The sequence below is a fragment of the Oncorhynchus mykiss genome, chromosome 19 (genome assembly GCF_013265735.2).
Source record: "Oncorhynchus mykiss isolate Arlee chromosome 19, USDA_OmykA_1.1, whole genome shotgun sequence".
Taxonomy (NCBI): domain Eukaryota; kingdom Metazoa; phylum Chordata; class Actinopteri; order Salmoniformes; family Salmonidae; genus Oncorhynchus; species Oncorhynchus mykiss.
This window is the reverse complement of record NC_048583.1, coordinates 63,198,754-63,224,525: the sequence shown is the minus strand read 5'-3', so window position 1 is coordinate 63,224,525 and position 25,772 is coordinate 63,198,754. Positions and strand designations below refer to the sequence as shown.

Sequence of the window (25,772 nt, the reverse complement as noted above, 5' to 3'; positions counted from 1 at the left end):
AGAGAGAGGAGAGACACGGGAGAGAGAGAGGGAGAGGAGACACGGGAGAGAAAGGGAGAGGAGACACGGGAGAGAAAGGGAGAGTAGACACGGGAGAGAGAGGAGAGAGAGGAGACATGGGAGAGAGAGGAGACACGGGAGAGAGGAGAGAGAGGAGACACGGGAGAGAGAGGGAGAGGAGACACGGGAGAGAGAGGGAGAGGAGACACGGGAGAGAGAGGAAGAGGAGACACGGGAGAGAGCGAGGGAGAGGAGACACGGGAGAGAGCGAGGGAGAGGAGACACGGGAGAGAGCGAGGGAGAGGAGACACGGGAGAGAGCGAGGGAGAGGAGACACGGGAGAGAGAGAGGGAGAGGAGACACGGGAGAGAGAGAGGGAGAGGAGACACGGGAGAGAGAGAGGGAGAGGAGACACGGGAGAGAGAGAGGGAGAGGAGACACGGGAGAGAGAGAGGGAGAGGAGACACGGGAGAGAGAGAGGGAGAGGAGACACGGGAGAGAGAGAGGGAGAGGAGACACGGGAGAGAGAGAGAGAGGAGACACGGGAGAGAGAGGGAGAGGAGACACGGGAGAGAGGGGGAGAGGAGACACGGGAGAGAGGGGGAGAGGAGACACGGGAGAGAGGGGGAGAGGAGACACGGGAGAGAGGGGGAGAGGAGACACGGGAGAGAGGGGGAGAGGAGACACGGGAGAGAGAGGGAGAGGAGACACGGGAGAGAGAGGGAGAGGAGACACGGGAGAGAGAGGGAGAGGAGACACGGGAGAGAGAGGGAGAGGAGACACGGGAGAGAGAGGGAGAGGAGACACGGGAGAGAGAGGGAGAGACACGAGAGGGAGACACGGGAGTCATGAAATGGCTCCAAACTATGCAATAACTATTTAGAGAAGAAGCAGTCAGCTGGTATTCTGTCTATAATGGAGTGACCAGCACAGTCACCGGATCTCAACCCTATTGAGCTGTTGTGGGAGCAGCTTGACCGTATGGTAAGTAAGAAGTGCCCATCAAGCCAATCCAATTTGTGGGAGGAGCTTCAGGAAGCATGGGGCGAAATCTCTTCAGATTACCTCAACAGATTGACAACTAGAATGCCAAAGATTCTGCAAGGCTGTAATTGCTGCAAATGGAGGATTCTTTGACGAAAGCAAAGTTTGAAGGAGACAATTATTATTTAAAAAAATAAAAAAAAAATCCTTATTTATAACCTTGTCAACGTCTTCACTATATTTCCTGTTCATTTTGTAACTCATTTCATGTGTGTTTTCATGGAAAACAAGGACATTTCTAAGTGACACCAAACTGTTGAACGGTTGTGTATATTGGGAGGAGTGCCTTTCCTCAGTCACATATGTGCTACAGTACTATCTCACAACTCGATGAAACCTTCACTCTTGGCACAGACATTTAGAAACTACACATGCCAATTTGGAAAATAAGGCACGGGAGGTTTCTGAGAGAGAATATAGACGACTTTCGAGTAGTAAGACAGGTATAAAAGCAACAGATACCATTAATAAGAAGGAGCTAGAAGCGTCTTATATGGTGAGCTACCGAGTGGCTGGGACAGGCAAGCCCCATACTATTGTAGAGGAGTGGCTTGGACAGGCAAGCACCATACTTTTGTAGAGGAGTGGCGAGGACAGGCAAGCCCCATACTATTGTAGAGGAGTGGCTGGGACAGGGAAGCCCCATACTATTGTAGAGGAGTGGCTGGGACAGGCAAGCCCCATACTATTGTGGAGGAGTGGCTAGGACAGGCAAGCCCCATACTATTGTGGAGGAGTGGCTGGGACAGGCAAGCCCCATACTATTGTGGAGGAGTGTCGAGGACAGGCAAGCCCCATGCTATTGTAGAGGAGTGGCTAGGACAGACAAGCCCCATACTATTGTGGAGGAGTGGCTGGGACAGGCAAGCCCCATACTATTGTGGAGGAGTGTCGAGGACAGGCAAGCCCCATACTATTGTGGAGGAGTGTCGAGGACAGGCAAGCCCCATACTATTGTAGAGGAGTGGCTGGGACAGGCAAGCCCCATACTATTGTAGAGGAGTGGCTGGGACAGGCAAGCCCCATACTATTGTAGAGGAGTGGCTGGGACAGGCAAGCCCCATACTATTGTGAAGGAGTGGCTGGGACAGGCAAGCCCCATACTATTGTGGAGGAGTGTCGAGGACAGGCAAGCCCCATACTATTGTGGAGGAGTGTCGAGGACAGGCAAGCCCCATACTATTGTGGAGGAGTGTCGAGGACAGGCAAGCCCCATACTATTGTGGAGGAGTGTCGAGGACAGGCAAGCCCCATGCTATTGTAGAGGAGTGGCTAGGACAGACAAGCCCCATACTATTGTGGAGGAGTGGCTGGGACAGGCAAGCCCCATACTATTGTGGAGGAGTGTCGAGGACAGGCAAGCCCCATACTATTGTGGAGGAGTGGCTGGGACAGGCAAGCCCCATACTATTGTGGAGGAGTGTCGAGGACAGGGTATTTGAAAAGTCATTACATTGCTCAACATTTCTTACCGTTTGTCATAATTAGTTAAAGTAATGAACTTTCGTTTGACTTTTTTACTGACTTCTCTGAAATCCTGGTTGGAAGATACCCCGAATCAGGAGGGATTTCTGGAAAAGCTGAATTTTGCAACCCTACTCTGCAGAGACAGAGAAACAGACACAGAGAGGCAGACAGACACAGACAGACACAGAGAGGCAGACAGACACAGAGAGGCAGACAGACACAGAGAGACAGACAGACACAGAGAGACAGACAGACACAGAGAGACAGACAGACACAGAGAGACAGACAGACACAGAGAGACAGACAGACTCACCTAGACATATGGTGTGCAGCAGTCCCCAGTGCTCTCCTGCCCAGCACACACAGGCCGAAACACAGCAACACCAGGGAAGAGTCCTTCTCACTGTCCAGAGGCTGCCAAGGAGATGAGAATAGAAGGACAGATGGTTAGATTAGAGAGGAGGGATGGTTAGATTAGAGAGGAGGGATGGTTAGATTAGAGAGGAGGGATGGTTAGATTAGAGAGGGATGGTTAGATTAGAGAGGAGGGATGGATTAATTTAGAGAGGAGGGATGGTTAGATTAGAGAGGAGGGATGGATGGTTTAGAGAGGAGGGATGGTTAGATTAGAGAGGAGGGATGGATTAATTTAGAGAGGATGGATGGTTAGATTAGAGAGGAGGGATGGATTAATTTAGAGAGGAGGGATGGATTAATTTAGAGAGGAGGGATGGATAGATTAGAGAGGAGGGATGGATTAATTTAGAGAGGATGGATGGTTAGATTAGAGAGGAGGGATGGATTAATTTAGAGAGGGATGGTTAGATTAGAGAGGAGGGATGGTTAGATTAGAGAGGAGGGATGGTTAGATTAGAGAGGAGGGATGGTTAGATTAGAGAGGAGGGATGGTTAGATTAGAGAGGAGGGATGGATTAATTTAGAGAGGAGGGATGGTTAGATTAGAGAGGAGGGATGGTTAGATTAGAGAGGAGGGATGGTTAGATTAGAGAGGAGGGATGGTTAGATTAGAGAGGAGGGATGGTTAGATTAGAGAGGAGGGATGGATTAATTTAGAGAGGAGGGATGGTTTGATTAGAGAGGAGGGATGGATTAATTTAGAGAGGAGGGATGGATTAATTTAGAGAGGATGGATGGTTAGATTAGAGAGGGATGAATTAATTTAGAGAGGAGGGATGGATTAATTTAGAGAGGGATGGTTAGATTAGAGAGGAGGGATGGTTAGATTAGAGAGGAGGGATGGTTAGATTAGAGAGGAGGGATGGATTAATTTAGAGAGGAGGGATGGTTAGATTAGAGAGGAGAGGAGGGATGGTTAGATTAGAGAGGAGGGATGGTTAGATTAGAGAGGAGGGATGGATTAATTTAGAGAGGAGAGATGGTTAGATTAGAGAGGAGGGATGGATTAATTTAGAGAGGAGGGATGGATTAATTTAGAGAGGAGGGATGGATAGATTAGAGAGGAGGGATGGATTAATTTAGAGAGGATGGATGGTTAGATTAGAGAGGAGGGATGGATTAATTTAGAGAGGGATGGTTAGATTAGAGAGGAGGGATGGTTAGATTAGAGAGGAGGGATGGTTAGATTAGAGAGGAGGGATGGATTAATTTAGAGAGGAGGGATGGTTAGATTAGAGAGGAGGGATGGTTAGATTAGAGAGGAGGGATGGTTAGATTAGAGAGGAGGGATGGTTAGATTAGAGAGGAGGGATGGTTAGATTAGAGAGGAGGGATGGTTAGATTAGAGAGGAGGGATGGATTAATTTAGAGAGGAGGGATGGTTTGATTAGAGAGGGATGGATTAATTTAGAGAGGAGGGATGGATTAATTTAGAGAGGATGGATGGTTAGATTAGAGAGGGATGAATTAATTTAGAGAGGAGGGATGGATTAATTTAGAGAGGGATGGTTAGATTAGAGAGGAGGGATGGTTAGATTAGAGAGGAGGGATGGTTAGATTAGAGAGGAGGGATGGATTAATTTAGAGAGGAGGGATGGTTAGATTAGAGAGGAGGGATGGTTAGATTAGAGAGGAGGGATGGTTAGATTAGAGAGGAGGGATGGATTAATTTAGAGAGGAGGGATGGTTAGATTAGAGAGGAGGGATGGATTAATTTAGAGAGGGATGGATTAATTTAGAGAGGAGGGATGGATTAATTTAGAGAGGAGGGATGGTTAGATTAGAGAGGAGGGATGGTTAGATTATAGAGGAGGGATGGTTAGATTATAGAGGAGGGATGGTTAGATTATAGAGGAGGGATGGTTAGATTAGAGAGGAGGGATGGTTAGATTAGAGAGGAGGGATGGTTAGATTAGAGAGGAGGGATGGTTAGATTAAAGAGGAGGGATGGTTAGATTAGAGAGGAGGGATGGTTAGATTAGAGAGGAGGGATGGTTAGATTAGAGAGGAGGGATGGTTAGATTAGAGAGGAGGGATGGTTAGATTAAAGAGGAGGGATGGTTAGATTAGAGAGGAGGGATGGTTAGATTAAAGAGGGATGTATTAATTTAGAGAGGAGGGATGGTTAGATTATAGAGGAGGGATGGTTAGATTAGAGAGGAGGGATGGTTAGATTAGAGAGGAGGGATGTTAGATTAGAGAGGAGGGATGGTTAGATTAGAGAGGAGGGATGGTTAAAGAGGAGGGATGGTTAGATTAAAGAGGAGGGATGTATTAATTTAGAGAGGAGGGATGGATTAATTTAGAGAGGAGGGATGGTTAGATTAGAGAGGAGGGATGGTTAGATTAGAGAGGAGGGATGGTTAGATTAGAGAGGAGGGATGGTTAGATTAAAGAGGAGGGATGTTTAGATTAGAGAGGAGGGATGGATTAATTTAGAGAGGAGGGATGGTTAGATTAGAGAGGAGGGATGGTTAGATTAGAGAGGAGGGATGGTTAGATTAGAGAGGAGGGATGGTTAGATTAAAGAGGAGGGATGGTTAGATTAGAGAGGAGGGATGGTTAGATTAGAGAGGAGGGATGTTATTAGAAGTTGTTAAATCTTTTTATCTTCTTCAGATGTCTAAACTGTGATTCAATTTTCTCACCACAAAAAAACACAAAGGACATATTGCCTGAAGGAGAAGTGTGTTTTTTTGTGCTCAAAGACATATTTATAGTAGTACATTTTGAGAATGAGTAGAAATATTTCTGAATAAAGTCATCCAAAGCGCCGGTTCTTACCTTGGCCCGCCGAGAGTTACAATACTGGATCCAGCCCAAGTAGACCTGGCAGAAGGAGTCCCTGGAGATGCCAGCCAGGCGGTGGTCGTAGTCTTGGTCTATGTTGGGGTTAAAGGTCGGGTCCAGGTCCACGTAGTTCCTCTCTCCACAGGCCTTCAGCCCCTCCCTCATCGTCTCATTGGCCAGCCACTCCTCCAGCTTGGTAGAGGCTATTACGTAGTATATGATCCCCTGGAGAGAGGAAGGAGGTGGGGGAGAGGAAGGAGATGGGGGAGAGGAAGGAGATGGGGGAGAGGAAGGAGATGGGGGAGAGGGAGGAGATGGGGGAGAGGGAGGAGATGGGGGAGAGGGAGGAGATGGGGGAGAGAGAGGAAGTAAGTAGGGAGAGGGAGGAGATAGGGAGAGGGAGGAGATAGGGAGAGAGAGGAAGTAAGTAGGGAGAGAGGAGATAGGGAGAGAGAGGAAGTAAGTAGGGAGAGAGAGTAAGTAGGGAGAGAGAGGAAGTAGGGAGAGAGAGGAAGTAGGGAGAGAGGAAGTAGGGAGAGAGGAAGTAGGGAGAGAGGAAGTAGGGAGAGAAGAAGTAGGGAGAGAAGAAGTAGGGAGAGAAGAAGTAGGGAGAGAAGAAGTAGGGAGAGAAGAAGTAGGGAGAGAAGAAGTAGGGAGAGAAGAAGTAGGGAGAGAAGAAGTAGGGAGAGAAGAAGTAGGGAGAGAGGAAGTAGGGAGAGAGAGGAAGTAAGTAGGGAGAGAGAGTAAGTAGGGAGAGAGAGGAAGTAGGGAGAGAGGAAGTAGGGAGAGAGGAAGTAGGGAGAGAGGAAGTAGGGAGAGAGGAAGTAGGGAGAGAGGAAGTAGGGAGAGAGGAAGTAGGGAGAGAAGAAGTAGGGAGAGAAGAAGTAGGGAGAGAAGAAGTAGGGAGAGAAGAAGTAGGGAGAGAAGAAGTAGGGAGAGAAGAAGTAGGGAGAGAAGAAGTAGGGAGAGAAGAAGTAGGGAGAGAAGAAGTAGGGAGAGAAGAAGTAGGGAGAGAAGAAGTAGGGAGAGAAGAAGTAGGGAGAGAGGAAGTAGGGAGAGAGGAAGTAGGGAGAGAGGAAGTAGGGAGAGAGGAAGTAGGGAGAGAAGAAGTAGGGAGAGAAGAAGTAGGGAGAGAAGAAGTAGGGAGAGAGGAAGTAGGGAGAGAGGAAGTAGGGAGAGAGGAAGTAGGGAGAGAGGAAGTAGGGAGAGAGAACAAGTTTAGGAGTTTAGTACCGTTCTCATGGGCAGTAGGAGATTGCATAAGGTTCATCTGTAATAACACCAGATTCGAACCGATAACCTCTCCGGTTTACCTCCAAGCAACCTGCTACGCCAGTGTAGAATAGCTGCAAACAGCAGACTAAACAGCCGGGCCTCCCACTCACCTTGACGTAGTAAGTAGTCAGGATGCGTCGGAGGTCAAACACCTGGAGCATGGAGGCAGCGCTGTTGTCCGTGATGCTGTAGCCCTCCAGGACGTACTTGGTGACCAGCACCTCCCAGGCCAGCCAGCGCTGTCCGAAGGCCGCGTTGAAGGAAAGGACATGTGGCAGGTGACCTGGCTCACAGCAGCAGCAGCTCTCGTCCTCCTCCACCCCCTCCGTGATGGCCTCCACCTCCCTCTGCTGGCAGTACGTACCTGGGGGGGGGGGGGGGGGGGGACAGGACAGCTTCAGAAACATGCTATAATGCTTCATAAACTCTATAACCTAACAATGACAGGACGGCTTCAGAAACATGCTATAATGCTTCATAAACTCTATAACCTAACAATGACAGGACGGCTTTTGAAACATGCTATAATGCTTCATAAACTCTATAACCTAACAATGACAGGACGGCTTCAGAAACATGCTATAATGCTTCATAAACTCTATAACCTAACAATGACAGGACGGCTTTTGAAACATGCTATAATGCTTCAGAAACTCTATAACCTAACAATGACAGGACGGCTTCAGAAACATGCTATAATGCTTCATAAACTCTATAACCTAACAATGACAGGACGGCTTCAGAAACATGCTATAATGCTTCAGAAACTCTATAACCTAACAATGACAGGACGGCTTTTGAAACATGCTATAATGCTTCATAAACTCTATAACCTAACAATGACAGGACGGCTTCAGAAACATGCTATAATGCTTCATAAACTCTATAACCTAACAATGACAGGACGGCTTCAGAAACATGCTATAATGCTTCAGAAACTCTATAACCTAACAATGACAGGACAGCTTCAGAAAAACCTCGTGAACACTACGATTTAAACGTAAAAGGCCGTTATTCTGACTGGAGATCTGCAGGATGAACTCAAAAGTCTCCCGTTGACAATCAACCAACGATTGAATAAACCAGGCAGAATTGTACTCGTTTCATATCAAGTCAAATCAGGCCCAGAGAGAATTGTAAGAAAGCCTCTTCACATCGCGATAGAAAGTGTAGCCACTTCCATAAAAACCTGTCTTATTGTCTTATTTCTTCTACAAGACCAAGATGGCGTCAGAAATAAATCTGTCCTTTCTCCCGTATACACTTGTTCACTTGCATGACTGTGGGAACTCCGTCTAGGCCAAGCCTACACCAATCCAATGCTTTTAAAACGTGTGGGGAGTAGGGAACGAGTGCACACTTCAGGAGGAAGGAGAGCTATTTAGCTAGCAAGTTGAGCTTATTTTGTGTGACTCCTCCATCCCTCCTCCTGACCTCTGAACTCCAGTCCTCGGAGCTGGAAGGTGACCAGTCCATTGCCGATCTCCACCAGGTGAACCAGGGCGTTGAGGTAGTCTGAGGCCAGGATGAAACAGTCTCCTGTGGTGTAGTTCCCCCAGCGGCCCAGCAACAGGTCTCCACAGAGGCTGTGCTGCAGGGAGCGCGTCAGGTGCTCATAGAAGATAGAATTCAGGTTGTTGTCGTCAGACCCTGGCGGAGGAAAGGAGAAATTAACTTCAACAAGATGTGGGGGGAAAAAATAATTGCTAACTGTTTCTACAAACTCGTTTTTATTTTCAACCAATATATATGAATCGTGTAGCAAACTGAAGGTGAGAAAATCAGCAACTGCTGATAGGAGTACTTTTGGTAATACTCTAGATTAGAGTATTAGATTAGAGATTAGAGTAATAGATTAGAGATTAGATATTTAGATTAGAGTATTAGATTAGAGATTAGAGATTTAGATTAGAGAAATAGATTATAGATTAGATATTTAGTTTAGAGTATTATATTAGAGATTAGAGTATTATATTAGAGATTAGAGTATTAGATTAGAGATTAGAGTATTAGATTAGAGATTAGAGTATTATATTAGAGATTAGAGTATTAGATTAGAGATTAGAGTATTAGATTAGAGATTAGAGTATTATATTAGAGATTAGAGTATTATATATATTAGAGTATTAGATTGGAGATTAGAGTATTATATATATTAGAGTATTAGATTGGAGTTTAGAGTATTATATTAGAGATTAGAGTATTAGATTAGAAATCAGAGAATTAGATAGAGAATTATATTAGAGATTAGAATAATAGATTAGATATTTAGATACAAGTATTAGAGTATTAGATCAGCGTATTAGATTAGATATTAGAGATTCGAGAATAGATTCGAGATTTAGATTAGAGTAATATATCAGAGTATTATATTAGAGATTAGAGTAATACCAGTTGATAGATTAGACGAGAAGATCAAATTTAAATGATCATTTTATGAAATTAAAAGTGAAATCTGAACACTCCCACTTGTCTTTTCCTACCAGCACTGACATTGTTGATGACCACTTATTGAAGAACATGGGCAGACTAAAACTGACCACCTAGCTATCTGAATATAAATATACTAACTACTGTGATATGTGGTTGTCCCACCTAGCTATCTGAATATACTAACTACTGTGATATGTGGTTGTCTCACCTAGCTATCTGAAGATGAATGTACTAACTACTGTGATATGTGGTTGTCTCACCTAGCTATCTGAATATACTAACTACTGTGATATGTGGTTGTCCCACCTAGCTATCTGAATATACTAACTACTGTGATATGTGGTTGTCTCACCTAGCTATCTGAATATACTAACTACTGTGATATGTGGTTGTCTCACCTAGCTATCTGAATATAAATATACTAACTACTGTGATATGTGGTTGTCTCACCTGGCTATCTGAATATAAATATACTAACTACTGTGATATGTGGTTGTCCCACCTAGCTATCTGAATATACTAACTACTGTGATATGTGGTTGTCTCACCTAGCTATCTGAATATACTAACTACTGTGATATGTGGTTGTCTCACCTAGCTATCTGAAGATGAATGAAGTGCCTCTGGATAAGAGAGTCTGATAAATGACTAACATGTCATGTAAATGCCGAGACAGAGACAGAGACAGATTCCACCCACCTGGGTTTCTGTCCAGTTGAGAAGCCAGTCTGGTGTTGGAGTGATCCACTCTCTTAGTGCTGCAATAGAGAACAGATCAATCAGAAATTCACTCCGACTGATACTACCAACACACATCTACCAAGAGGAGTAAAATGACAAGACAGAAAGACAGACAGACAGACACAGAGAGAATGACAAAGAGAGCGAGACAAACAGAGACAGAGAGAGAGCGAGAAACAGAGACACAGAGAGAGAGAGAGCGACAGACAGAGAGAGAGAGCGACAGACAAACAGCTAGACAGACAGACAGTGACAGACTAGTATCAGAGAGATCATTGACTACAGACAGTGACAGACTAGTATCAGAGAGATCATTGACTACAGACAGTGACAGACTAGTATCAGAGAGATCATTGACTACAGACAGTGACAGACTAGCATCAGAGAGATCATTGACTACAGACAGTGACAGACTAGTATCAGAGAGATCATTACTTGTAGTCTCTCTCCCAGAACTTGACAGGTCTGACGTAGGAGGTGATGAAGATGGCGCTGCCCAGGAAAGGGTTGAGAGGAGTAGAGAGGACAGCTGACACTACAGCCTGAACAAACAACATGGCAGAGTCTGGGAGAGAGTGGGGAGTCAAGGACATTTACACACCTCACCATAGCCTTAAAAAGATAAATCCGAGATGCATCAAGTCCTACTCTCAGCTAAATTAACATCTATACTATATTCAGGACATGATCAACATGAAAAACAAGGTTATTCAACAGTGTGTGGGTATCTATTCTCAATTATTTATAGATTTGTAGCCGTTCTGTGGGAAAAGGGGAGAAACCTGTAAAAAAAAGGTTGTCCATTCAGACGTGAGTAAATAGTCTTGACAGTAGAGATCACGTGGGAGGTCCATCTGACCACGGTAAGAAAAACCAAAAAGGATACGAGGCACAGCGAAGGGCTGAGCGAAGGCGTGAAAGGCCGACCCCCAGGTGATCTGCCAGGGGGCGATGTAGGTGTAGATAAAACACAGCTTGTAGAACAGCTCCCAGAGCTACACAACAGGAGAGAGAGAGAGAGAGGAGGAGTTCTTCTTATTATTATATTAGAGTTAACTTCATATGTACTACACAGAACACTTACATTTTTTACCTTCCTGACATTTACAGTGAGGGGGGAAAAGAGTATTTGATCCCTTTGCTGATTTTGTACGTAAATCTACCATTAAAATTATAGACGGATCATTTCTTTGTCAGCGGGCAAACGTACAAAATCAGCAAGGGGGATCAAATACTTTTCTCCCCTCACTGTATTGAACGTGAAAATACACATCGATGGTTAGAGCGTTGGACTAGTAACCGGAAGGTTGCAAGCATCTCCTGCTGAAAATAATGATCGTATAAATCACATTGGCTACACATGGCCTGTCTGGAAGGAACTAGAAACATTGTATCAAATGTATGGCCTGTCTGGAAGGAACTAGAAACATTGTATCAAATGCATGGCCTGTCTGGAAGGAACTAGAAACATTGTATCAAATGTATGGCCTGTCTGGAAGGAACTAGAAACATTGTATCAAATGTATGGCCTGTCTGGAAGGAACTAGAAACATTGTATCAAATGTATGGCCTGTCTGGAAGGAACTAGAAACATTGTATCAAATGTATGGCCTGTCTGGAAGGAACTAGAAACATTGTATCAAATGTATGGCCTGTCTGGAAGGAACTAGAAACATTGTATCAAATGTATGGCCTGTCTGGAAGGAACTAGAAACATTGTATCAAATGTATGGCCTGTCTGGAAGGAACTAGAAACATTGTATCAAATGTATGGCCTGTCTGGAAGGAACTAGAAACATTGTATCAAATGTATGGCCTGTCTGGAAGGAACTAGAAACATTGTATCAAATGTATGGCCTGTCTGGAAGGAACTAGAAACATTGTATCAAATGTATGGCCTGTCTGGAAGGAACTAGAAACATTGTATCAAATGCATGGCCTGTCTGGAAGGAACTAGAAACATTGTATCAAATGCATGGCCTGTCTGGAAGGAACTAGAAACATTGTATCAAATGTATGGCCTGTCTGGAAGGAACTAGAAACATTGTATCAAATGTATGGCCTGTCTGGAAGGAACTAGAAACATTGTATCAAATGTATGGCCTGTCTGGAAGGAACTAGAAACATTGTATCAAATGCATGGCCTGTCTGGAAGGAGCTAGAAACATTGTATCACATGTATGGCCTGTCTGGAAGGAACTAGAAACATTGTATCAAATGTATGGCCTGTCTGGAAGGAACTAGAAACATTGTATCAAATGTATGGCCTGTCTGGAAGGAACTGGAAACATTGTATCAAATGCATGGCCTGTCTGGAAGGAACTAGAAACATTGTATCAAATGTATGGCCTGTCTGGAAGGAACTAGAAACATTGTATCAAATGTATGGCCTGTCTGGAAGGAACTAGAAACATTGTATCAAATGTATGGCCTGTCTGGAAGGAACTAGAAACATTGTATCAAATGTATGGCCTGTCTGGAAGGAACTAGAAACATTGTATCAAATGTATGGCCTGTCTGGAAGGAACTAGAAACATTGTATCAAATGTATGGCCTGTCTGGAAGGAACTAGAAACATTGTATCAAATGTTCTGGGCCCTCAAGAGTTTCCTGGGCCAGTGAGCTCTGGACAGACAGACACGGCTGTAGGCTATTTGGGCCAGTGAGCTCTGGACAGACAGACACGGCTGTAGGCTATTTGTGCCAGTGAGCTCTGGACAGACAGACACGGCTGTAGGCTATTTGGGCCAGTGAGCTCTGGACAGACAGACACGGCTGTAGGCTATTTGGGCCAGTGAGTTCTGGACAGACAGACACGGCTGTAGACTATTTGGGCCAGTGAGTTCTGGACAGACAGACACGGCTGTAGACTATTTGGGCCAGTGAGTTCTGGACAGACAGACACGGCTGTAGGCTATTTGGGCCAGTGAGTTCTGGACAGACAGACACGGCTGTAGGCTATTTGGGCCAGTGAGTTCTGGACAGACAGACACGGCTGTAGGCTATTTGGGCCAGTGAGTTCTGGACAGAGACACGGCTGTAGACTATTTGGGCCAGTGAGCTCTGGACAGACAGACACGGCTGTAGGCTATTTGGGCCAGTGAGCGCTGGACAGACAGACACAGCTGTAGGCTATTTGGGCCAGTGAGTTCTGGACAGACAGACACGGCTGTAGGCTATTTGGGCCAGTGAGCTCTGGACAGACAGACACGGCTGTAGGCTATTTGGGCCAGTGAGCTCTGGACAGACAGACACGGCTGTAGGCTATTTGGGCCAGTGAGCTCTGGACAGACAGACACGGCTGTAGGCTATTTGGGCCAGTGAGTTCTGGACAGAGACACGGCTGTAGACTATTTGGGCCAGTGAGTTCTGGACAGAGACACGACTGTAGGCTATTTGGGCCAGTGAGTTCTGGACAGAGACACGGCTGTAGGCTATTTGGGCCAGTGAGTTCTGGACAGAGACACGGCAGTAGGCTATTTGGGCCAGTGAGTTCTGGACAGAGACACGGCTGTAGGCTATTTGGGCCAGTGAGTTCTGGACAGAGACACGGCTGTAGGCTATTTGGGCCAGTGAGTTCTGGACAGAGACACGGCTGTAGGCTATTTGCCCAAAGAATAAGAAGTAATCAGGTAGGCCTATTTCATGACGTTTCAGAGCATGACATCGTTTCCCCCCCGTTCATGCTGAGTGGTTATCGAAAAGGAGAGAGCTTGAAATGTTTTTCAAATAGGCCACGTTGGGGGAACTATTGTCACTCTCAATGGATGGAAAAAACACACTTTGTTTACTTGCTGTTTGAGGCGATGAAAACATGACTTTGAGAAGTTCCACAGTGATGAGTTAAGACAATCAGAAATACTATCAGATCCCCAAATGGGCACATTTATAGGTCTCCATTTGCACACAGGCCTGGTAGACTAGTCCCCGACACAGGCGGACCAGTCCCCGACACAGGCGGACCAGTCCCCGACACAGGCGGACCAGTCCCCGACACAGGCGGACCAGTCCCCGACACAGGCGGACCAGTCCCCGACACAGGCGGACCAGTCCCCGACACAGGCGGACCAGTCCCCGACACAGGCGGACCAGTCCCCTACACAGGCGGACCAGTCCCCTACACAGGTAGACCAGTCCCCTACACAGGTAGACCAGTCCCCTACACAGGTAGACCAGTCCCCTACACAGGTAGACCAGTCCCCTACACAGGTGGACCAGTCCCCTACACAGGTGGACCAGTCCCCTACACAGGTGGACCAGTCCCCTACACAGGTGGACCAGTCCCCTACACAGGTGGACCAGTCCCCTACACAGGTGGACCAGTCCCCTACACAGGTGGACCAGTCCCCTACACAGGTGGACCAGTCCCCTACACAGGTAGACCAGTCCCCTACACAGGTAGACCAGTCCCCTACACAGGTAGACCAGTCCCCTACACAGGTAGACCAGTCCCCTACACAGGTAGACCAGTCCCCTACACAGGTAGACCAGTCCCCTACACAGGTAGACCAGTCCCCTACACAGGTAGACCAGTCCCCTACACAGGTAGACTAGTCCTACTTCTATATGCGGAATCAGGTGTGTGTCCTTACTCAAGATTGACAGGAGCGCTCCAAACAAAAAGACAATGAATAAATGGAATGAAATAAACCGAAACTATTTCCTCACAAGCGTAGCCTAGGGTTGTTCGCTGTGTAAACAACGTGTCCACTCCTACAATGACAACGGTAAGACTGGAATAATAATATACTGAATGAAAACAGAAACGACCATAACCAAACAAACATTGTAGATTAGAAATGGTAACAGTAAATTTACTGCTGGTGATACTGATGTGTCATCCCCGCGGCCTACAATGGTTTAGTCCACTGAGACAGGCCTCTACAATGGATTAGTCCACTGAGACAGGCCTCTACAATGGATTATTCCACTGAGACAGGCCTCTACAATGGATTAGTCCACTGAGACAGGCCTCTATAATGGATTAGTCCACTGAGACAGGCCTCTACAATGGATTAGTTCACTGAGACAGGCCTCTACAATGGATTAGTCCACTGAGACAGGCCTCTACAATGGATTAGTCCACTGAGACAGGCCTCTACAATGGATTAGTCCACTCAGACAGGCCTCTACAATGGTTTAGTCCACTGAGACAGGCCTCTACAATGGATTAGTCCACTGAGACAGGCCTCTACAATGGATTAGTCCACTGAGACAGGCCTCTATAATGGATTAGTCCACTGAGACAGGCCTCTACAATGGATTAGTCCATTGAGACAGGCCTCTACAATGGATTAGTCCACTGAGACAGGACTCTATAATGGATTAGTCCACTGAGACAGGCCTCTACAATGGATTAGTCCACTGAGACAGGCCTCTGCAATGGATTATTCCACTGAGACAGGCCTCTACAATGGATTAGTCCACTGAGACAGGCCTCTGCAATGGATTATTCCACTGAGACAGGCCTCTACAATGGATTAGTCCACTGAGACAGGCCTCTACAATGGATTAGTCCACTGAGACAGGCCTCTACAATGGATTAGTCCACTGAGACAGGCCTCTATAATGGATTAGTCCACTGAGACAGGCCTCTACAATGGATTAGTCCACTGAGACAGGCCTCTACAATGGATTAGTCCACTGAGACAGGCCTCTACAATGGATTAGTCCACTGAGACAGGCCTCTACAATGGATTAGTCCACTGAGACAGGCCTCTACAATGGATTAGTCCACTGAGACAGGCCTCTATAATGGATTAGTCCACTGAGACAGGCCTCTACAATGGATTAGTCCACTGAGACAGGCCTCTACAATGGATTATTCCACTGAGACAGGCCTCTACAATGGATTAGTCCACTGAGACAGGCCTCTACAATGGATTAGTCCACTGAGACAGGCCTCTACAATGGATTAGTCCACTGAGACAGGCCTCTACAATGGATTAGTCCACTGAGACAGGCCTCTACAATGGATTAGTCCACTGAGACAGGCCTCTACAATGGATTAGTCCACTGAGACAGGCCTCTACAATGGATTAGTCCACTGAGACAGGCCTCTACAATGGATTAGTCCACTGAGACAGGCCTCTACAATGGATTAGTCCACTGAGACAGCCCTCTACAATGGATTAGTCCACTGAGACAGGCCTCTACAATGGATTAGTCCACTCAGACAGGCCTCTACAATGGATTAGTCCACTGAGACAGGCCTCTATAATGGATTAATCCACTCAGACAGGCCTCTACAATGGATTAGTCCAATCAGACTGGCGTGAATCAGACTGGCGTGAATCAGACTGGCGTGAATCAGACTGGCGTGAATCAGACTGGCGTGAATCAGACTGGCGTGAATCAGACGGGCGTGAATCAGACGGGCGTGAATCAGACTGGCGTGAATCAGACTGGCGTGAATCCGTCTCCTGTACCATCGTTGTTGTTGTATACATTAACCACTGCTCGACTAAAACAATCTCAGCAAACAAAATCGACCAGTCGACTAAATGGGGTCGGCTCTACTTGCCCTAATAAAACATCTCCCTTAGTTCCACTCACCTTGCTGAAAACGATGGACATGAGAAAGAGGTCTAGCAGCAGGGTCTCTGATAGGTTGCGGTAGTCGAAGGTGAAGAAGAGGACGGTGAAGAGTACTGTGATGTACTGGTATGTGGGGCTGCTGTAGGAGGAACGAAGCAGCTTCAGACCTGCCACTGTTATCATCAACGCTCCAACCCTGTAAAGGAGGGGAATGGAGAGAGGAAAAGAGAGGGGATAGAGAGGGAAAGAGAGAGAGAAAGAGAGGGGAAAGAGAGAGGGAAAGAGACAGAAATGGAGAGAGGGAAAGAGAAAGAGAGAGGGGAAAGAGAGGGGGAAAGAGAGGGGGAAACAGAGGGGGAAACAGAGGGGGAAACAGAGGGGGAAACAGAGGGGAAACAGAGGGGAAACAGAGGGGAAACAGAGGGGAAACAGAGGGGAAACAGAGGGGAAACAGAGGGGAAACAGAGGGGAAACAGAGGGGAAACAGAGGGAAATGGAGAGAGGGAAATGGAGAGAGGGAAATGGAGAGAGGGAAAAGAGAGAAATGGAGAGAGGGAAAGAGAGAAATGGAGAGAGGGAAAGAGAGAAATGGAGAGAGGGAAAGAGAGAAATGGAGAGGGAAAATAGAGAAATGGAGAGGGAAAAGAGAGAAATGGAGAGAGAAAAGAGAGAAATGGAGAGAGGGAAAGAGAGGGAAATGGAGAGAGGGAAAGAGAGGGAAATGGAGAGAGGGAAAGAGAGGGAAATGGAGAGAGGGAAAGAGAGGGAAATGGAGAGAGGGAAAGAGGGAAATGGAGAGAGGGAAAGAGAGAAATGGAGAGAGGGAAAGAGAGAAATGGAGAGAGGGAAAGAGAGAAATGGAGAGGGAAAAGAGAGAAATGGAGAGGGAAAAGAGAGAAATGGAGAGGGAAAAGAGAGAAATGGAGAGGGAAAAGAGAGAAATGGAGAGGGAAAAGAGAGAAATGGAGAGAGGGAAAGAGAGGGAAATGGAGAGAGGGAAATGGAGAGAGGGAAAGAGGGGAAGAGAGAGATAAGAAGAGGGGACTTTATGACTGCATGTTTAACGACCCAGCTGGCAAGTCACTAAAACCAGTATAGGTTAGCATTTGAGATAAAGACAAGCAGAGAACTCACTCCGTGTCCAGTTTCCTGGGACTGGCCAGATCCCTGACGCTGCCACTCAGCACGTTGAGGATGACCAGGGGATACAGAATATTCTTCTCTAAGAACAGCAGCCACACATGGAGCTTCTCAAACCACATCACATGGGCCGCGCCTACAATACAAAACAAACAAACAAACAAACAAACAAACAAACAAACAAACAAAGGGTTCGGTCAGTCAGTTAGCAACGTGGCTACGTTGTGAATATAACCTATTACACATCGGACCAGTTTCCCGGAGACGGAGACTCATCCTACTCCTGGAAGAAAAAGCACTTTGAATTGAAACCCCCTTGAACATAGTTCTGGATCAGGTTAATATGCAAGTCTGTTAAAATGGCCCCTAAAAGGTTAACTGACAGCAGGAAAGACAGTCGGGTATGTGGGGGGCGTGGGGTATTCAGGGAGGTGGGGTATTCAGGGGGCGTGGGGTATTCAGGGAGGTGGGGTATTCAGGGAGGTGGGGTATTCAGGGGGGTGGGGTATTCAGGGGGGTGGGGTATTCAGGGGGGTGGGGTATTCAGGGGGGTGGGGTATTCAGGGGGGTGGGGTATTCAGGGGGGTGGGGTATTCAGGGAGGTGGGGTATTCAGGGTGGTGGGGTATTCAGGGAGTCTTACCTCTGACCTCAAACTGGTAATACTCCCTGGTCTTGAGCAGTGGGTGTGAGAAGCAGTACCAGGGTAGCTGCTTGCGGACCTGAGGCAGCAGGTAATGTGTCAGCAGGCCCACCGCTCCCAGTAGAGAATACAGCACGTAGCTCAGGAACGGCTGTGGTGGTCAACAGAGAGGAGAGAGAGAGAGAAGAGAGAGAGAGAGGGGAGAGAGAAGAGAGGGGAGAGAGAAGAGAGGGGAGAGAGAAGAGAGGGGAGAGAGAAGAGAGGGGAGAGAGAAGAGAGGGGAGAGAGAAGCAAGACAGATGGTGGGACAGGGAGGGAGAGAGAAGAGAGGAAGAGAGGGGGAGAGAAGAGAGAGAGGGGGAGAGAAGAGAGAGAGGGGGAGAGAAGAGAGAGAGGGGGAGAGAAGAGAGAGAGGGGGAGAAGAGAGAGAGGGGGAGAAGAGAGAGAGGGGGAGAAGAGAGAGAGGGGGAGAAGAGAGAGAGGGGGAGAAGAGAGAGAGGGGGAGAAGAGAGAGAGGGGGAGAAGAGAGAGGGGGAGAAGAGAGAGGGGGAGAAGAGAGAGGGGGAGAAGAGAGAGGGGGAGAAGAGAGGGGAGAGAAGAGGGGGTGAGTGAGAGAAAGAGGAGAGAGATGAGTGAGAGAGAGAGAGAGAGAGAGAGAGAGAGAGAGAGAAGAGGGGGTGAGTAGAGGAGAGAGACAGATGGTGGGACAGGGAGAGAGAGATGAGTTAAATATGGTTATACATGGTGATAGAACAAAAATTCTACTTTGTCAAATTTTCTTATCAGGCATTTTGCTTCCAACTCAACTGCCTGACACACACACCCAAAGAGGTTAGAAACCAGGTACATCACAACGTCACCAAAGCAGTTTAGTGCCCTGCTCAAGGGCACAACGGCAAGAGATTAACGACGCAGAGCTCTACTGTACCTGCAGAACGATGAACATGGTGCTGACGTGGATGGCAAAGTAGAGGACGGCGATGACAACGCAGACGATCAGGTCAGAATGGAGACGCTCACTCTGGGGGACAGACAGGAGGACAGACAGGTTAGGAGGAGAGGACAGACAGGACAGTTAGGTTAGGAGGAGAGGACAGACAGGACAGTTAGGTTAGGAGGAGAGGACGGCGATGACAACGCAGACGATCAGGTCGGAATGGAGACGCTCACTCTGGGGGACAGACAGGAGGACAGACAGGTTAGGAGGAGAGGACAGACAGGAGGACAGTTAGGTTAGGAGGAGAGGACAGACAGGACAGTTAGGTTAGGAGGAGAGGACAGACAGGACAGTTAGGTTAGGAGGAGAGGACGGCGATGACAACGCAGACGATCAGGTCGGAATGGAGACGCTCACTCTGGGGGACAGACAGGAGGACAGACAGGTTAGGAGGAGAGGACAGACAGGAGGACAGTTAGGTTAGGAGGAGAGGACAGACAGGAGGACAGTTGGGTTAGGAGGAGAGGACAGACAGGAGGACAGTTGGGTTAGGAGGAGAGGACAGACAGGAGGACAGTTGGGTTAGGAGGAGGGGACAGACAGGAGGACAGTTGGGTTAGGAGGAGAGGACAGACAGGAGGACAGTTGGGTTAGGAGGAGAGGACAGACAGGAGGACAGTTGGGTTAGGAGGAGAGGACAGACAGGAGGACAGTTGGGTTAGGAGGAGAGGACAGACAGGAGGACAGTTGGGTTAGGAGGAGAGGACAGACAGGAGGACAGTTGGGTTAGGAGGAGAGGACAGACAGGAGGACAGTTGGGTTAGGAGGAGAGGACAGACAGGAGGACAGTTGGGTTAGGAGGAGAGGACAGACAGGAGGACAGTTGGGTTAGGAGGAGAGGACAGACAGGAGGACAGTTGGGTTAGGAGGAGAGGACAGACAGGAGGACAGTTGGGTTAGGAGGAGAGGACAGACAGGAGGACAGTTGGGTTAGGAGGAGAGGACAGACAGGAGGACAGTTAGGTTAGGAGGAGAGGACAGACAGGAGGACAGACAGGAGGACAGTTGGGTTAGGAGGAGAGGACAGACAGACAACCATGGGCTGTGAGCCAACACTAACAGATCTGAGACCAGGCGAGAACCAGAGGTGGTTGATATTGATGCCTGATGTCAGAACAGTAAGGTTTGGAATTACACATCCTTGGTCAACGGCCTAGAGACATTACAGGAGGGTTAGGAGACAGAGAGGAGGGCCTACGGCCTAGAGACATTACAGGAGGGTTAGGAGACAGAGAGGAGGGCCTACGGCCTAGAGACATTACAGGAGGGTTAGGAGACAGAGAGGAGGGCCTACGGCCTAGAGACATTACAGGAGGGTTAGGAGACAGAGAGGAGGGCCTACGGCCTAGAGACAGAGAGGGAGGGTTAGGAGACAGAGAGGAGGGCCTACGGCCTAGAGACATTACAGGAGGGTTAGGAGACAGAGAGGAGGGTCAACGGCCTAGAGACATTACAGGAGGGTTAGGAGACAGAGAGGGCGGCCTACGGCCTAGAGACATTACAGGAGGGTTAGGAGACAGAGAGGAGGGCCTACGGCCTAGAGACATTACAGGAGGGTTAGGAGACAGAGAGGAGGGCCTACGGCCTAGAGACAGAGAGGGAGGGTTAGGAGACAGAGAGGAGGGCCTACGGCCTAGAGACATTACAGGAGGGTTAGGAGACAGAGAGGAGGGTCAACGGCCTAGAGACATTACAGGAGGGTTAGGAGACAGAGAGGGCGGCCTACGGCCTAGAGACATTACAGGAGGGTTAGGAGACAGAGAGGAGGGCCTACGGCCTAGAGACATTACAGGAGGGTTAGGAGACAGAGAGGAGGGCCTACGGCCTAGAGACAGAGAGGGAGGGTTAGGAGACAGAGAGGAGGGCCTACGGCCTAGAGACATTACAGGAGGGTTAGGAGACAGAGAGGAGGGTCAACGGCCTAGAGACATTACAGGAGGGTTAGGAGACAGAGAGGGCGGCCTACGGCCTAGAGACATTACAGGAGGGTTAGGAGACAGAGAGGAGGGCCTACGGCCTAGAGACATTACAGGAGGGTTAGGAGACAGAGAGGAGGGCCTACGGCCTAGAGACAGAGAGGGAGGGTTAGGAGACAGAGAGGAGGGCCTACGGCCTAGAGACAGAGAGGGAGGGTTAGGAGACAGAGAGGAGGGCCTACGGCCTAGAGACATTACAGGAGGGTTAGGAGACAGAGAGGAGGGCCTACGGCCTAGAGACATTACAGGAGGGTTAGGAGACAGAGAGGAGGGCCTACGGCCTAGAGACATTACAGGAGGGTTTGGAGACATAGAGGGCGGCCTACGGCCTAGAGACATTACAGGAGGGTTTGGAGACAGAGGAGGGCCTACGGCCTAGAGACATTACAGGAGGGTTAGGAGACAGAGAGGGCGGCCTACGGCCTAGAGACATTACAGGAGGGTTTGGAGACAGAGGGCGGCCTACGGCCTAGAGACATTACAGGAGGGTTAGGAGACAGAGAGGAGGGCCTACGGCCTAGAGACATTACAGGAGGGTTAGGAGACAGAGGAGGGCCTACGGCCTAGAGACATTACAGGAGGGTTAGGAGACAGAGAGGGCGGCCTACGGCCTAGAGACATTACAGGAGGGTTAGGAGACAGAGAGGGCGGCCTACGGCCTAGAGACATTACAGGAGGGTTAGGAGACAGAGAGCAGGGCCTACGGCCTAGAGACATTACAGGAGGGTTAGGAGACAGAGAGGAGGGCCTACGGCCTAGAGACATTACAGGAGGGTTAGGAGACAGAGGAGGGCCTACGGCCTAGAGACATTACAGGAGGGTTAGGAGACAGAGAGGAGGGCCTACGGCCTAGAGACATTACAGGAGGGTTAGGAGACAGAGAGGGCGGCCTACGGCCTAGAGACATTACAGGAGGGTTAGGAGACAGAGAGGGCGGCCTACGGCCTAGAGACATTACAGGAGGGTTAGGAGACAGAGAGGGCGGCCTACGGCCTAGAGACATTACAGGAGGGTTAGGAGACAGAGAGGAGGGCCTACGGCCTAGAGACATTACAGGAGGGTTAGGAGACAGAGAGGAGGGCCTACGGCCTAGAGACATTACAGGAGGGTTAGGAGACAGAGAGGAGGGCCTACGGCCTAGATACATTACAGGAGGGTTAGGAGACAGAGAGGAGGGCCTACGGCCTAGAGACATTACAGGAGGGTTAGGAGACAGAGAGGAGGGCCTACGGCCTAGAGACATTACAGGAGGGTTAGGAGACAGAGAGGGCGGCCGACGGCCTAGAGACATTACAGGAGGGTTAGGAGACAGAGAGGGCGGCCTACGGCCTAGAGACATTACAGGAGGGTTAGGAGACAGAGAGGGCGGCCTACGGCCTAGAGACATTACAGGAGGGTTAGGAGACAGAGAGGAGGGCCTACGGCCTAGAGACATTACAGGAGGGTTAGGAGACAGAGAGGGAGAGTGTAGGAGACAGAGAGAGAGGGGTAGGAGACAGAGAGAGAGGGGTAGGAGACAGATAGGGAGGGGTAGGAGACAGAGAGGGAGGGGTAGGAGACAGAGAGGGAGGGGTAGGAGACAGAGAGGGAGGGGTAGGAGACAGAGAGGGAGGGGTAGGAGACAGAGAGGGAGGGGTAGGAGACAGAGAGGGAGGGGTAGGAGACAGAGAGGGAGGGGTAGGAGACAGAGAGGGAGGGGTAGGAGACAGAAGGGGGGGGGGGTGGATTTACAAAGACTCGATAATGAAGCCTGATTAGAACCAGTCAATATTACAACAACCACTAACTACAGAACACTTCAGGATGAGGACTCTGCACCTCAGACAACTAACTCACCACAGAACCCCTGAGTTTCTCAGGTAAAGGATCCTGGACCTCAGACAACTAACTAACTAACTAACTACTCACCACAGAACCCCTGAGTTTCTCAGGATGAGGACTCTGCACCTCAGACAACTAACTAACTAACTACTCACCACAGAACCCCTGAGTTTCTCAGGATGAGGACTCTGCACCTCAGACAACTAACTAACTAACTACTCACCACAGAACCCCTGAGTTTCTCAGGTAAAGGATCCTGGACCTCAGACAACTTACTCACCACAGAACCCCTGAGTTTCTCTGGTAAAGGATCCTGGACCTCAGACAACTAACTAACTAACTCACCACAGAACCCCTGAGTTTCTCAGGTAAAGGATCCTGGACCTCAGACAACTAACTAACTAACTCACCACAGAACCCCTGAGTTTCTCTGGTAAAGGATCCTGGACCTCAGACAACTAAGTAACTAACCAACCAACTAACTACTCACCACAGAACCCCTGAGTTTCTCTGGTAAAGGATCCTGGACCTCAGACAACTAACTAACTAACTCACCACAGAACCCCTGAGTTTCTCTGGTAAAGGATCCTGGACCTCAGACAACTAACTAACTAACTAACTACTCACCACAGAACCACTGAGTTTCTCTGGTAAAGGATCCTGGACCTCAGACAACTAACTAACTAACTACTCACCACAGAACCCCTGAGTTTCTCAGGTAAAGGATCCTGGACCTCAGACAACTAACTAACTAACTCACCACAGAACCCCTGAGTTTCTCTGGTAAAGGATCCTGGACCTCAGACAACTAACTAACTAACTAACTACTCACCACAGAACCCCTGAGTTTCTCTGGTAAAGGATCCTGGACCTCAGACAGGGGGTCTTCTGAGTTCTTTTCTTTCATGTTGGGCAGAAGCTTGGAATGCACCAAGGAACTATGGAAAAGGGGACAAGGCAACGAGGTCAGTGGAAAACACAGTCCAGACCACTGGTTAAAACCAATATAGTCCAGGGAGTAGTATGTCAAAGGTCAAAGGTCATCAAGTCCCAGAGAATAGTGGAGTTGTTGCATGTAGAAATATGTGTTGTCAGATAGAAGGGGAGGTCCTGGAGGATAGACTCACATCAGGACAGAGGGGTCACTGCTCTGCCGGCTCAGATGGTAGGAGACCGCCACCAGGATACCGCAGAACAACGAGAACAACACAGGGATGTGCTGAGGTTCCCAGGTCTCCTGTTAGATAGAGGAACATACAGGGGTTAGAACAACACAGGGATGAGAGGATGGTTCCCAGGTCTCCTGTTAGATAGAGGAACATACAGGGGTTAGAACAACACAGGGATGAGAGGATGGTTCCCAGGTCTCCTGTTAGATAGAGGGACAGGGAGGGGTTAGAACAACACAGGGATGAGAGGATGGTTCCCAGGTCTCCTGTTAGATAGAGGAACATACAGGGGTTAGAACAACACAGGGATGTGCTGAGGTTCCCAGGTCTCCTGTTAGATAGAGGAACATACAGGGGTTAGAACAACACAGGGATGAGAGGATGGTTCCCAGGTCTCCTGTTAGATAGAGGAACATACAGGGGTTAGAACAACACAGGGATGAGAGGATGGTTCCCAGGTCTCCTGTTAGATAGAGGGACAGAGGGGTTAGAACAACACAGGGATGAGAGGATGGTTCCCAGGTCTCCTGTTAGATAGAGGAACATACAGGGGTTAGAACAACACAGGGATGAGAGGATGGTTCCTAGGTCTCCTGTTAGATAGAGGGACAGAGGGGTTAGAACAACACAGGGATGAGAGGATGGTTCCCAGGTCTCCTGTTAGATAGAGGGACATACAGGGGTTAGAACAACACAGGGATGAGAGGATGGTTCCCAGGTCTCCTGTTAGATAGAGGGACAGAGGGGTTAGAACAACACAGGGATGAGAGGATGGTTCCCAGGTCTCCTGTTAGATAGAGGGACAGAGGGGTGAGGATGGTTCTGACCTTTAGGGCCCCGTAGCAGAGGCCGTAGAGCAGGGCCACGGTGACTGCGCTTCGCAGGACACTGTAGAGCGATGACAGAAGGCTGGTGGAGGCTGTGTGGGGGAAGCAGGTGGAGAAGAAGAGGTCAGCAACACATCACAATAGTGGTTTGGACATTTGGTGCAACAAAAACCATCTCTCTCTCTCTCTCTCTCCCACCCTCCATCTCCCACTCCCTCCCTCCCTCTCCCACTCTCCCTCCCTCTCTCTCCCACTCTCCCTCCCTCTCTCTCCCACTCTCCCTCCCTCTCTCTCCCACTCTCCCTCCCTCTCTCTCCCACTCTCCCTCCCTCTCTCTCCCACCCTCTCTCTCCCACCCTCTCTCTCCCACCCTCTCTCTCCCACCCTCTCTCTCCCACCCTCTCTCTCCCACCCTCTCTCTCCCACCCTCTCTCTCCCACTCTCCCTCCCTCTCTCTCCCACTCTCCCTCCCTCTCTCTCCCACTCTCCCTCCCTC

General features: G+C 48.6%; 1 protein-coding gene across 3 annotated transcripts in view; it reads right to left on the bottom strand.

Moving 5' to 3' along the window:
* The window catches only part of pcnx1 (pecanex 1), a 78,806-nt gene that overhangs the window by 7,633 nt on the left and 45,401 nt on the right, over positions 1–25,772 (bottom strand). For all 3 annotated transcript variants that reach the window (XR_005037831.1, XM_036955352.1, XM_036955351.1), the window contains exons 15-28: positions 25,277–25,368; positions 24,408–24,517; positions 24,113–24,218; positions 19,415–19,507; positions 18,487–18,637; positions 17,839–17,980; positions 16,723–16,900; positions 11,054–11,162; positions 10,603–10,732; positions 10,126–10,184; positions 8,428–8,643; positions 7,104–7,357; positions 5,713–5,943; positions 2,825–2,925 (exon numbers count right to left, since the gene is read on the bottom strand). Coding sequence is in view for 2 of the 3 variants with exons in the window: in XM_036955352.1 (XP_036811247.1) it covers positions 2,825–2,925; positions 5,713–5,943; positions 7,104–7,357; positions 8,428–8,643; positions 10,126–10,184; positions 10,603–10,732; positions 11,054–11,162; positions 16,723–16,900; positions 17,839–17,980; positions 18,487–18,637; positions 19,415–19,507; positions 24,113–24,218; positions 24,408–24,517; positions 25,277–25,368 (1,972 nt within the window). In the remaining variant the exon portion in view is untranslated. The remainder of the gene's footprint in view (positions 1–2,824; positions 2,926–5,712; positions 5,944–7,103; positions 7,358–8,427; positions 8,644–10,125; positions 10,185–10,602; positions 10,733–11,053; positions 11,163–16,722; positions 16,901–17,838; positions 17,981–18,486; positions 18,638–19,414; positions 19,508–24,112; positions 24,219–24,407; positions 24,518–25,276; positions 25,369–25,772) is intronic.